Source organism: Sceloporus undulatus, chromosome 1 (genome assembly GCF_019175285.1).
Source record: "Sceloporus undulatus isolate JIND9_A2432 ecotype Alabama chromosome 1, SceUnd_v1.1, whole genome shotgun sequence".
NCBI classification, from domain to species: Eukaryota; Metazoa; Chordata; class Lepidosauria; order Squamata; family Phrynosomatidae; genus Sceloporus; species Sceloporus undulatus.
The window spans coordinates 273031393-273044139 of record NC_056522.1 but is presented as its reverse complement, the minus strand read 5'-3'; the positions used below and the strand labels follow the sequence as shown (position 1 = coordinate 273044139).

General features: G+C 38.1%; 2 protein-coding genes across 2 annotated transcripts in view; both read right to left on the bottom strand.

Annotated features, from left to right (window-relative positions):
- The window catches only part of LOC121927575 (phosphatidylinositol 4-phosphate 3-kinase C2 domain-containing subunit alpha-like), a 376515-nt gene that overhangs the window by 162303 nt on the left and 201465 nt on the right, over positions 1 to 12747 (bottom strand). The gene's annotated exons all lie outside the window — the stretch shown is intronic.
- Positions 4055 to 12747, bottom strand: part of ABCC8 (ATP binding cassette subfamily C member 8) — a 93861-nt gene continuing 85168 nt past the window's right edge. Inside the window, exons 30-38 of the mRNA XM_042446514.1 lie at positions 11783 to 11896; positions 10541 to 10661; positions 10277 to 10407; positions 9204 to 9282; positions 8577 to 8685; positions 7644 to 7747; positions 6420 to 6553; positions 6153 to 6215; positions 4055 to 4222 (exon numbers count right to left, since the gene is read on the bottom strand). Coding sequence (XP_042302448.1) covers positions 4085 to 4222; positions 6153 to 6215; positions 6420 to 6553; positions 7644 to 7747; positions 8577 to 8685; positions 9204 to 9282; positions 10277 to 10407; positions 10541 to 10661; positions 11783 to 11896 — 993 coding nt within the window. The 3' untranslated portion in view covers positions 4055 to 4084. The remainder of the gene's footprint in view (positions 4223 to 6152; positions 6216 to 6419; positions 6554 to 7643; positions 7748 to 8576; positions 8686 to 9203; positions 9283 to 10276; positions 10408 to 10540; positions 10662 to 11782; positions 11897 to 12747) is intronic.

Below are 12747 nucleotides of genomic sequence, written 5' to 3'. Positions count from 1 at the left end.
ACTTATTGGGCTCAGGGGGGCAACGAGGCTCAGTGGTCAGCCCAGGCCCTGCCCTCTGGGCTGTCAGGAGTTACCCAGCTCAGTCAGTGGAATGGTCACTCAGGACAGACTTGGAAGGAGCTATCCAAGGTGCTGAATAGATGCTGGATCTCAGCAAGCAACCATTCATTTCGGTCACTGGCCAGGATAACAATAAGAATAACTTATTTTTTTAAAAAACAAGAAATCTCTGCCATCTAACATGGATTCTCATACAAAAATCTACCCCCCCCCCAAATCGCATTAGGCCCTAAAGGTTAAAAGGCCCTGGGTTGCAATTCTCAAATTGCTTGTTCCATAATAACACAGATGTAGATCATTGGAATTCTTTTTTTTTTTGAAGGATGAGGAAGAGAAGCCTTAATGTGAAGGGACATTGTGTCCGAATTATGTTACAGTATATTACAAACTGAACTGAAGCAAGAACTGCTTTAAACCTCAACTGTGAAAGCATGTATGATATAAAAGAAGAGAGGTCAAATAGCAAGGAAAACCATGTATCAAATGGTGGTACAACTGTTTAGTGGAAAGTAGATTCTGCAGTGTAGAATAATCTATGTGTGTGTTTGTGTGCCTTCCAATTGCCTATTGACTTATGGTGACCCCATTAATTTAAAAGGTTTTGCTAAGTCAAGGAGTACTCAGAGATAGTTTTGCCAGTTCCCTTTTCCAAAATATAGCCCACAACACCTGCTATCCATTGACAGTCTCCTATCCAAGTATGAGTTAAGGCTGGCCCTGCTTAGCTTCCAAAATCAGATGGGATCTGGGACCTTTAGAATATTGACAGTATAATATAGTTTTTAAATTCACTAGTTTCTAGGAGTATTTAATCCCAGTACTTTGAGATATATTCCATATGTTCTATATTCTGTACAGCTAAAAAAAGCATCAGCTATGACAGTTACAGGCCTAGTTACAAGATAGATTTACAGCAGATGTCTAGAGCTGTATTTAATACACCGAAGATGAAAGAAGAGTAATTAGTCCACATGAAGCAGACTTCTGCGATTATACATTCTAAATATTCCTCCAAAGTTTAAACACTTAGCAGTTACAAACAGTTCTGTATATAGTTCTTATTTTAATGTTTATAAACTAGTCAATGTATACTATCTGTACAATATACAATGTACATGTGGGAAAACACTGTGAAAGGTGGTTTTTTTACTATGTAACTATTTATACTATTTGGAATTTAAAAGTAAACATTTGAAATGTATTTAGTGTCTTGTATATTGCAGAAAATATATAATATATAAGCAGTATTTTATTAGATAATTTAGTAAATTATTATATCATATGATTTAGTAAAAGCAGTGAGCCTCAACTTGTCTCTGTAAATTATATTTCACGTCAGTATTTTGCATTATTTCTTGTGTGTATGAAATTAATGCAACTAGGAGTCTGTGGACTGCAGTCTAAGTAATGAATTATCCTACTGTGAAGTCAAAGGCTTTCATGGCTGGCATCCATAGCTTTTTGTGGGTTTTTCAGGCTATCTGGCCATGTTCTAGAAGAGTTTCTTCCTGATGTTTCAGCAGCATCTGTCGCTGGCATCTTCAGAGAATGCCTGTCCTACTTCCTGTTAGTCTCAAACCTCATCCTCATAGTTCTGAATACTCAGTTTTTATTTGTTCTTTACACTAAAATTAATTTTACATTATATGGTGGTGGCACAATAGAGTGTGATATCAAGAGCTCCAGCACTTTCCCCTTCTAATGAGGTTTTAATCTCTTTTTTAAAGTTCTTATTTTTTCATATTGCCTGAGAGCCAGTGTGGTGTAGTGGTTTGAGCACTGGAAAAAAAAGAGTCTGAATCCCACTTAGCCATGGAAACTGGGTGACCTTGGGCAAGTCACATTCTCTCAGCCTCAGAGGATGGCAATGGCAAATCCTTTCAGAAGAAATTAATCAAGAAAATGCCATGATAGGTTCTCCTTAGGGTCACCATAAATCAGAAATGACTTGAAGGTACACTTGAGAATGAAAACAGATCTATTTTGCCTAGCTTTTCCAAGCTTTGCCTCATTTGTTTTATTTTAACTTGTATCTTGTTTGTAGGCATTCTCACTGAGTTTGTTTATATATGTCACTTGCTATCTGTCTTCATGCTGTAGCGGTGAAGTTTTGAACCCTACCAGAAGCCCCTGAAGGCCTGTGAAAAGGAGAGCTTTCTTGAAAACTGTTTGGCGCTCTGGTGTGCTTATGACACAGTGGCATTTTTAAACAGCAATTAGAGTTTAGTAATGTGGCATAGAAGGCAGTCTTGTGAATGAACCATTCCAGTGCCCTCACTGGCCCCTATTCATAGTTGGTGGAGAAAGAGAAAAGAGGAGCAAGGCCCTGAGAACTCAAAGGCCTTTTTTTTCTTCCTGAGAAATGTACAGACTAGGTCACTATGGTTTTAACCAGAGCCCAGAGAAGTCACCAGAGATTTAAAGAATCTGTCTCTATAGCAGCACAAAAATTTGTTCTTGAATATTGTCTTCCACAGGAACATTTATGAAGCAGATTTCAAGCAAGGCCAACTCTACCTCCATGTCTACCGCACTTGAGACAGTGAATATTAGTTCTTCAGTGAATAATAATACAGTATTAGAAAATATCAATTGGACATTTTTGTAGACCTATATGACCAAGAACGGCTGTTTAGGGCCATGAGAAGTCTTTTTTTTTGGGGGGGGGGGTAGGAAGTGACCTAGAAGTCAGTTCTGCCCAGAGGAGCCAAAAACATAGATACATTGCCCCATACCAGTTGGAGGCAAACACTTTTCACCAAAATAATTTCTTACTGCAGAACCACAGAAGTGGCTTTGAGGCTGCATATATCCTTGCACTAAACAATGGGGAATGAATCACAAGACAGGAAGAAAACACCTTGCAGCCTACCTGTACAAATCCTGGTTGGCATCATGTTCATTATTTAAAATGTCATAAGGCAGCCTTACAACAAATTCTCATTTATGGTTATTGTACCATTGCGACGACTGAAAGACCCCTCCCCAAGCTTGCCTTAGAAGCCAGGCAGCCCCATCAACACAAAGATTTCCAAGGTGCTAGAGAGTGGGGTGCTGAATGAAGAAGCCACCCTTCTCCTGGCAGTGAGGCACTTTCCAACAGACAGAGGTGGGGTGGGGACAGGAGTCCTGTCACAACTACCAATCACAAAGTGCCTTGCTGTGCTGAATGCTTTTTCACTCACGATCCTGCTCCTTAGTGCCTTGGAAAACCCTATGTTGATGGGGTTGCCTTGCTTCTAAGGTTGGTTTGAAGGTTATATTTGGAGATGGGGTTATGACAATAGAACGCCATAAACACAGCTATATTTCCAGATGCAAGATCTTGGCCTTCATTGGGAAATGGACCATATCTCTGATGGTTCCAAACAGGGCCAACAAGGTTAATAACATGGACTACAGTTTGTTGCTGTTATTAGTTATGTTATCATGGTTGCCTCTCAGTGGTCTTCTTTATATTTCTAATTAATTCTTCCAAGTGCTAGAGAAGATGCCAGTGACACAAGGCTTGCATGATTGTGAAGATGTTTCCATGTTATTCTCTGTTATCCATTCAAATTGTGCTTCACATCTGTATGAAAATTGCTAATGGGTAGATGTTCTTGCTTACTCTAAAATTATGAAATTTCTTGTGTTTGTGGTATCCCTTTTTGTTAAGATTTTATGATGATAAAAACACCAGTAATTGTGTTTTAGTTGTGATCTTACTTCCAAACATCATTGTTTACATTTGATTTTATCCTTCTGCTTTTTAATGTAGTTTGATCCACTATGAAAGTTTGGGATTAATCAGGTAGGAATGCAAATCAAAGTAATCAGAAACAAACCTATTAATAGTTATTAACAACTAGGAAATTTGGGTTAAAAGATTAATTGACAAAGAGGCAAAACATCTTTCATTTCTAAAGAAGGAAGAGACTAGGCCCTTTATTATTAAATAATCAATAATTTTATTTACAATTATTTTACATAATTAGAAAATGGATAATAAAATTGAATTTTCAAAGATTTAATTTATTTGCATTTACTTGTCTGCTTGGACAAAAGAAGCAAAGATACTCTCCTCTTGCTCCAGCAGGACTTCTGGCTTGTCATATTCCAGAATGACTCCTCTCTTCATTACAATAACCATATCTGAGTTAAGAATAGTGTGCACTCGGTGCTGGAAAACAAAATACATGATGAGAATCCTGTTTACCAAATGCAATCGAGGACAATAGACAAACTTTTAGATAATTTATGTTAATATCAAAATCAAAGTTTGATAAATATTACAGTACTTGTATAGGTTCTCAGATCATGTAGACCAAATTATTCTAATCTAGAGAGCAATTTTATCTTTCTAATTTTGTTTCATATGTTTTATTTTCCAGTTAATTCCCAGGCACAATTAAACTGCTGGTTCTGACCTATAAATCCCCAAATAGTATGGGATTAGACCATATGAAGTGCTGTCCTCTCCTATTTGGTCACCACTCAACATAAGAGGTTGTGGCATATATCCCAGAACCACAAGGCAATAATTACATGGGAAGCAAGTCAGCATCTTTTCTGTTGTGATACTTAGATTATGGAACTTCCTCCCTAGAAAGATTTAGTTGGCATAATCTCTTTAAAGCTTTGAATGAAGTATTAAGACATTTGGGGATGGAGGGAACCTAGTTTTCAGTTTAACTTGAATTTTTTGCCTTCACTATTATTTATGTTAATTTGATTGTTTTATGCTGCTTTATAAAACTACACAAAAAGTGACCTCTAACTAATTTTATAGATAAAACAGATACATTGAAATCTCTCTGCATTCTTGTACTGTATTCTGTATTCTTGGACAGACTAAATCAGTCTTCCCAACCCTTATTTCCTCCAGATGTGGAGGGTACAACGGGTTTTTGTACTCTTAACACATCTACACATCATCAGATTAAACACATCCTGAGCATTTTGGAGTTTCTGTCATACATCAAGAGCTGGAACTGTTTTTCAGTCCTCTTTGTGCTAAAACAAGATAATGCCTCTGGTATAAAAATGGCCGAAGTGAAAACACTTGGGATCTGTATAGTTTCATAGCTGGTGCTGCCAATTCATATTAGTTGAGGAACATACACCACAAGAAATCCATCTGGGAACTGCTGCTGGAAAAATCTTAGAATCATAGAATCATAGAGTTGGAAGAGACCACAAGGGCCATCCAGTCCAATCCCTTGCCGTGCAGGCAATCTAAATCAAAGCATCCCTGACAGATGGCCATCCAGCCTCTGCTTAAAGGCCTCCAAGGAGGGAGACTCCACCGCTCTCCAAGGGAGTATGTTCCACTGTTGAACAGCCCTTATTTTCAGGAAGTCCTTCCTAATGTTGAGGTGGAATCTCTTTTGCTGTAGCTTGCATCCATTGCTCTGGGTCCTAGTCTCTGGAGTAGCAGAAAACAAGCTTGTTCCCTCCTCAATATGATATCCCTTCAATTATTGAAACAGGGCTATCATATCACCATTTACCTGGTAGACATCATTCCCAAGTGAGAAGCTCTTATGAGCAGATCTTAAGAATCACTGATGACTTTTCTTTTTATTTATGTTGTTTGCCATAATTAAGCAAAGCATGCCTTAGAAATGACATCTAAACACATCTGTATCAGCCTACTGAAATGTTTTTTTTTTAAATGGCAGGGATCCTAATTCTGGCTGTTGCACCACAGATTTTTTTATGTCAGGGGTTGGAAACATCAGCCAGCTGCTTCTCAATCAAGAGAGCAACAGACCACCACTGACTGCAGTGGCTGCTTGCTGGTAAGTGGAGATGGGAGGATTGGGATGAGATTCCCTGTATAACACCATAACTACAGTGTTTATGCATATGTAAATTCTTAACAGGATTCTGGCCATTAATTTTTAGAGTACGATTCTCTCTTGTCATGTGTTATCTATCTTATATCTATTTAATTTGTTAAAAAAATAACCACTAAAAGTAGAAGAAAACTCTTCACTTTAATTAGATATTGCCTTAAAATCAAATAAAAAAGCCTGGTTACAGAAGAAAAATACAATTATATTATAAATATATGGTTTCTCATGAGCAAAAAATAAAATAAAACTTACAGCAATTGTCACCACTGTACGATCAGCAAATGCAGTCATTACTACTTTCTGCAGAATATTTTCCTAAAAAGCAGGCAAAAGATATTTCGATTAATTAAGTCAGTCACATAAATGGAATCATTGGGCAAAAATGAGAAATAGGTGCTTCCTTGAGGGAGCGGAGGTCGATGGGGGATACATCATAGTTACACATGTGTCATATGACACTCAACTCAGGAGCTCTGCCACTTTGGCATTTATAAATAATATTTTGATGCATTGACTCACAGTTGCCATATCAATGGATGCTGTGGCTTCATCCATGATGAAGATACTTGTCTTCCGTACAAATGCTCTGGCTAAGCAGAATAGCTGTCTTTGTCCTTGGCTGAAATTTTCTCCTCCTTCGGTGACTATAGCATCTAGTCAAAGCAAAATTATTTAGAGAAGTGCATGCACTCTAAAATCCACATATATATCCTTCATTATATCCATTTCCCTCTCCTACTCTCTTTTCATTAAAGAGGATTGTGCTGTGAGAAAGCACACTTCTCCCCACCCCATTCTTTTTTATATTGACAGCAATTTCACTGCTTAAATGTTTCTCCTATAGTATGATCTTCCCTTCTTCCATAAGAGCTTTTTGTCACAAATGAACCAGAGAATGTGGTTAAGATCAAATTCTGGTTAGTTAAACAATTAAAAATTCACTACTTAAAGAAGGAACTCTTACAGTAGAGGAGGTGATCTACTGGACACTGTAGTCTTGATGGATTTAACAAAAAGCCAGCTTTTGTGGACAGTGAAACTGAATGTTACCATGCTCCATCAAAACTTGGGTGAGGGAGGGTATGGAGGTGTACAAGAAATCAAGATTTTACTTGGACTTCTTCCTCCTCCAAAACAAAGTGGCTATAATCTAGTTGCTAATGTATGCATGTGTAACTTTTGTATGTCTTCTTTCACATGGTAGCCAAGGAGCTTTTCCTAGCTCCTTGCACATTGTCTAAAACTCTCTCCAAGATGGCTGTCTAGCCCTGAGGGTGCTGGTGTGGCTGTTTATGGAGGGTGGTGGTGGTCACCCTCCATTTGTTTTCCTTCCACTAACAGATGAAATGGGTAATCTGAATGGCCTCCCACATACATGATTGGCTGCAGCACTGCTTCTTTGGGGCTTAGCAACTGCTGTGGGGGGAGAGCTGCATAGCTGCATGTATAGAGCATTATGATCCATACAAATGATGCAGGATCTCATTAAACTGAGGTTTAATGTTTTGTGCCTACTGTATTATCTTAAGCCTTTCTAATTTGCAGCTGAAAGACCAGTAGAAATGTAGAAAACCAGTCTTACTAGCATTGGTGATAGAAAGAAAAAAAATGAAAGCATATTGAAGAACAATATATATTCCACAATGCTACATCTAACTCTCTGAAAAACTGGAGTATACAGCTTAAAACTCTAATGGATATGTTTTTAACATTTGATATTCACACACATAAAGGAGTTATTACCTAACCCTCCAGGTAAAGCTTTCACTACATGCTTCAATTGTGCTATTTCCAAAGCTTCCCACAGCATACTGTCTGTACATTTGTTTTCTGGATCCAGGTTAAATCTGATGGGGGAAATACAGAAAAATAATATCAAGACATTAAGCTTTTTGTCACCTTTAGAAGCAACATATAACAATTGCATGTCTTGTTTTGCAGTTTAAAGTAAAGAATCCAAAAGATTGTCTGACAAAAGAAACATGCTTTTTTGTTATTTAATGTAACTATACATGTTTTACAATATTTAGACATGGCCTCAATAAAATAAAAATTGTTGGAATAGGGACATACTGTAAATAAAAATGAATATAAGCAGCCATTTCTAAATCATCTTGCTGTGTTCAGGTAAATAAAAGGTAAAGGTAAAGGTATTCCCTGTTGACAAGGTTGTCAAGTCATGTCTGACTATAGGAGGCAGTACTCATCTCCATTACTAAGCCGAACAAACAGCATTGTCAGAGACTACTCTGTGATCATGTAGCCAACATGATTGCAAAGAATGGAAGTAGATACTGTACATATTTTCATTGTAAAATCCAACAGTATGCCATAAAAGAAAATAACATGAGGATATGGTGCAGGGACACATATAGAAACTCTACAGTTCTTTGCTTTGTAGCTCTTTTTCAGATAATTGTAGACCAAGCCCCAACTAAGAATTAATGAACTAATGAAAACATTAGACTTCTTTTCTTATAAATAACATTTATCTCTGCCTATTGGGAGGACTGGATGTCCTAATAGTTGGGTCTCAATGTGAAAGATAAAAATAAATAAATAAATAAATAGCAGTGAGTGATGATCTTGCAGCAAAAACCTCTGTCCATATTGCAAAGGCTGGCATTAGAGAATATAAGTAGGACTCTTCCGAATGGATGACATGATAACACTTACCGAATTGTGCCACTGAACAAAATAGGATCTTGAAGAATGATAGACAACCTGGACCTCAGCGTTTGTAAGGGAAGCTTGGCAATGTCTATACCATCTATTATGATCCTTCCTGTTGTTGTTTTAAAAGAAAATGCATGTGGTTTATATTGTCTACAACAATTCCAATACAATTAAAATGAAAATGGGAGGTGCTGCTTTAATACTAACAGCTTGATGTGTACAAGTACAGGAGGGGAGGGTAATCACAAAGGGTCTAGGAACCAATTTTCTCTCCCTGGAACACTGCAAGGACTGCATAGATTGATAAAAATGCCCCCCCCCCAAAAAAAACCCCAATGAAACAAAAGCATCACCCCAATCTAAAACAACACAATTTTCTGCAGTTTTGCAAGGGTGATATTTTAAAAACTTAAACAGTGCAGGGAATCCTGCAACCCAAGTAAAATGTGAATTGCCATTCCTGGAGTTTCCCAAGACAGGGAATTCACTGTTTTTGCCCCAGAAAGGGGGGGCTGGAGGAGTGGAAGGCTGCAAAAAAGGGGCGGGGGGGGGGGGAAGAGCGGGTTTGCATGTGGCCCCTTTACCTTGCTTTAAGGTATAGCCTGTTGTGTACATGTTCATACCCACCTTCAAAAGTGTCAACCATTCTGAAAAAGGCAAGAGAAAAGGATGATTTTCCACTGCCAGTTCGGCCACATATTCCAATCTGAAAATCAGAAACAGAACACATGTTTACAACAGAAACAGCAGAGAAAATATTTATATTAAAATAGTAATTTAAAAATATTCATTATTATATTATTTTAAAAGTGAGTCATGCAAACACAGAGTAAAATTATCAGTGACAGCATAGAATGTGGAGAAGACAAAAAATGTGCGAACAGTTAAAGATCTGAAAGTATTACTAGCTATGCTTATTGTTCCAGAAGTATTCTAAGTATGAGAAGGATTGTACACTGTAATAAATTGATCACTTAAGCCACTGGCTTAAGTTAGTGGTCATTCCTCTCTTTCTACATATAAAGTTGCAATTTCGAATGTTCACAGAAGGAGAGAAGGGATTGTACTCAGGTGTATTTGCCAGACAGTGAAACAGAAGTGCTAGTGAGATGTCTTCTGATATCCTGCACGTTCACAAATCTGCATTAATAGGTTAGAGAACACTCTGGAGTACATTTGTAGGTGAGTGGATGCATGGAGGTACAGTGAAGAGGAGGTGAAGGAGAGGTCCAGTTGTGCAAGACATCACAATTAGCAACCACAATTAGAAGAAGGCAATGGGGAACTCTTCTGAATAAATCTTGCCAGGAGAATCCTACGTCAGGGTTGCCTAAAAGGCAGAGTTGACTCATCCCTTTAGCACAGTGCTAGGACCACAATTGTACACATCTAGAGTTGTAGGGGGGACCCAGTAATAATTCAGTGGATCATACTTTTGGAATAAATATACGTACTTAAGATTGCACTGGAATTATAACGACAACAACAACAACATTTTAATAAGCAAGCCTCAAAAGAATGCTGACAAATATTTTTTAAAAACAAGATTAGCAGAACAATCCTGTGCATCTGATATAGAATGGGGACCATTTGTCAAGATTAATTAAGGGAAAACTGCTCTTTGTTTTGAAGATACAGTACAGGTTTTATTGAATACTGAAAACTAAAGACATCATCTTGAGGGTTAATTTCTAAATTACCTTTTGTCCTGGAGAAATGTGAGCACTGACATGTTTTAGCACGGGCTTCAGAGTACTGTCGTAGCGGACACTCAGATTCTGTATTTGAATCTCACCCTGGTCAGGCCAGTTCTGAGGAATCTGTGCAGGAGCTATATACAAAGCAAAATACAGTATACGAAAAGAACAACTGTTGATGATGAACATGGTATTTCAGTGTTCTTCGCTGGTAATTATTAAACATTTAAGAAGCTCTCCCTGCAACATGTATAGGAGTATACTCACAGAGAAAGCCTTCATAGTTTTCAGCTTCTGTTTTGATAAGGCTATTGACTCTTTTCACAGCTCCAAGCTGGAGTTCCATATCAGCCAAGTTGCGGACCATCCAGTTTAAGTAGTTGGATACCTAAAACAAGTAACTAAGTAAGATTTCGTTTTACAGTCGGCCCTTCTTATACACGGATTTTTTATACACGGACTCAAGCATACACGGTTTGAAAATGTTCCAAAAAAGTATAAATTTACCTTGATGTTCCATTTTTTATTAGGGACACCATATTGCTATGTCATTATACTTAATGGGACTTGAGCATACACGGATTTTGTTATACACGGGGGATCTTGGAACCAAACCCCAGCGTATAACAAGGATCCACTGTATAACTGGTATATATAATATATCAATGATCTCACAAGTCTGACTTCAAAATTATCCAATGTCACTGTTTGCTCTTAAAAGAAAAGTAGAGTTCCCATTATACAAAAGGCTAAGTACTGTATTTTCCGGCGTATAAGACAACTCGGCGTATAAGACGACCCTCCACATTTCCAGTTAAAATATAGAGTTTGGGATATGCTTGCCATATAAGACTACCCCTCTTCCAACGCACACCAAATAAAAAATTAAAAAACATCAGATTTGATTTCAATATGGTAATTTTAATTCAAATGACATGCAGGTACTTAGCAGGAAACCTTGCTGTATACAAAGCCTGCTTGGATTGGTCAGCTCTCCCTGCCTGCCCAGCCTTTCCTGTCTCCAAGACTATCAGAGCGGTAGCTGCTTTCATATGATCGTCGCATACGTGGCCGTTTTTGAGCTCCCCCCACCATATGTGGTGACCGCATATTCTCCTGTTCAGCTCAGAGGTTTCAGCATCTGCCCTATAAGACAATACCCGGCATATAAGACGACCTCCGACTTTTGAGAAGATTTTCCTGGGTTAAAAAGTAGTCTTATATGTCAGAAAATACAGTACTATGTAGTTCTTCTATCCAATTGAAATGTTTGTCAATAAGGGTGTAATTTGTCAGTATCAATAAAGGTATTACAATTATACTATTCAGTTTGTCTTGCTCCATATTTATGGTTGGAGAGCTGACCACAATGGCCAATGTACCAAGCATGAAACAACTGAATGCTTAGGTCTATCACTTGCTGTACAGTTTGGGAAACTGAAAGGCAACATTAATCCTTCCACTCTCACCCAATGCCTGAAGGGAGCATCTTCATTTTAATTCACTTACCATCAGAGCATATGTTAGTCCCAAGCCTACAAGACCTGATGAGAGCTTGCTGTACAGAGAGTTTGTAATTGAAGCAACAGCTGCAATGAGCACCACAAATGCCCCAATATATTCCTAAAGTAATAATAAGAATGTAAATAACCATGGTGTAGAAGAAGTTGTCATTCTTTTCACTGCATGTTTATCCTGACCTTTGTCTCAGGATCTTAAGACTTCACTTCATTCATTCATTCATTCATTCATTCATTCATTCAAAATGTTTCTGTTGTGATCCATATCATAACATTTCTGGGTTATGATTTCTATAAAATCAGTTTGAATAATTTACAATGTAATAAAAAAGCAATAAAACTGTAAACATTTAAGACATTTAACAATTAAAGGCATACACAATTTAAAAAGTTGAAACATACATGATTTTGCCTTGTTCATTTTATCCTCACAAACTCTCTGACACTGAGGGCAAGCAGCTGGCTCCTGGCCATGCCATCCATCTAGTGCAGGACTGAAGATTGTGGGCAGCTAGTCTTGGTCTAGAGGGGACTGTCAGCACATTCATAGACAAAGGGCACCATCCTTCCCCTTCTTCTTGGAATCTAAACCAGCTGTATCCTCCTCCACTGAACGGTCCTCTCCACCCTCCACTCTAAACCTGTAAGCAGCAGCAGTGCCAATCCCTCGCAGGGCTTGATAGCTACTGGAGAGGAAGGTTGGGATGTAGTACAGAGCTACAGAACAGTTTCTTGTGCACAGAGCAAGAGAAAAGCTCCTTGTGCTCTATCCAAAATAGAGACATATGCATGTGTAAGCCACATATGTAAGCACATGTATGTCGCTAATGGGAAACTTCCAATGTGTGTTAACAATCCTTGGTCAAGACCCAGAGGTATTACACTGTATCATCTGCACATGCTTCTCAGCAAAGGCTGGTTCTATGGAGAACCACCTGATTCTTTAATGTCTGG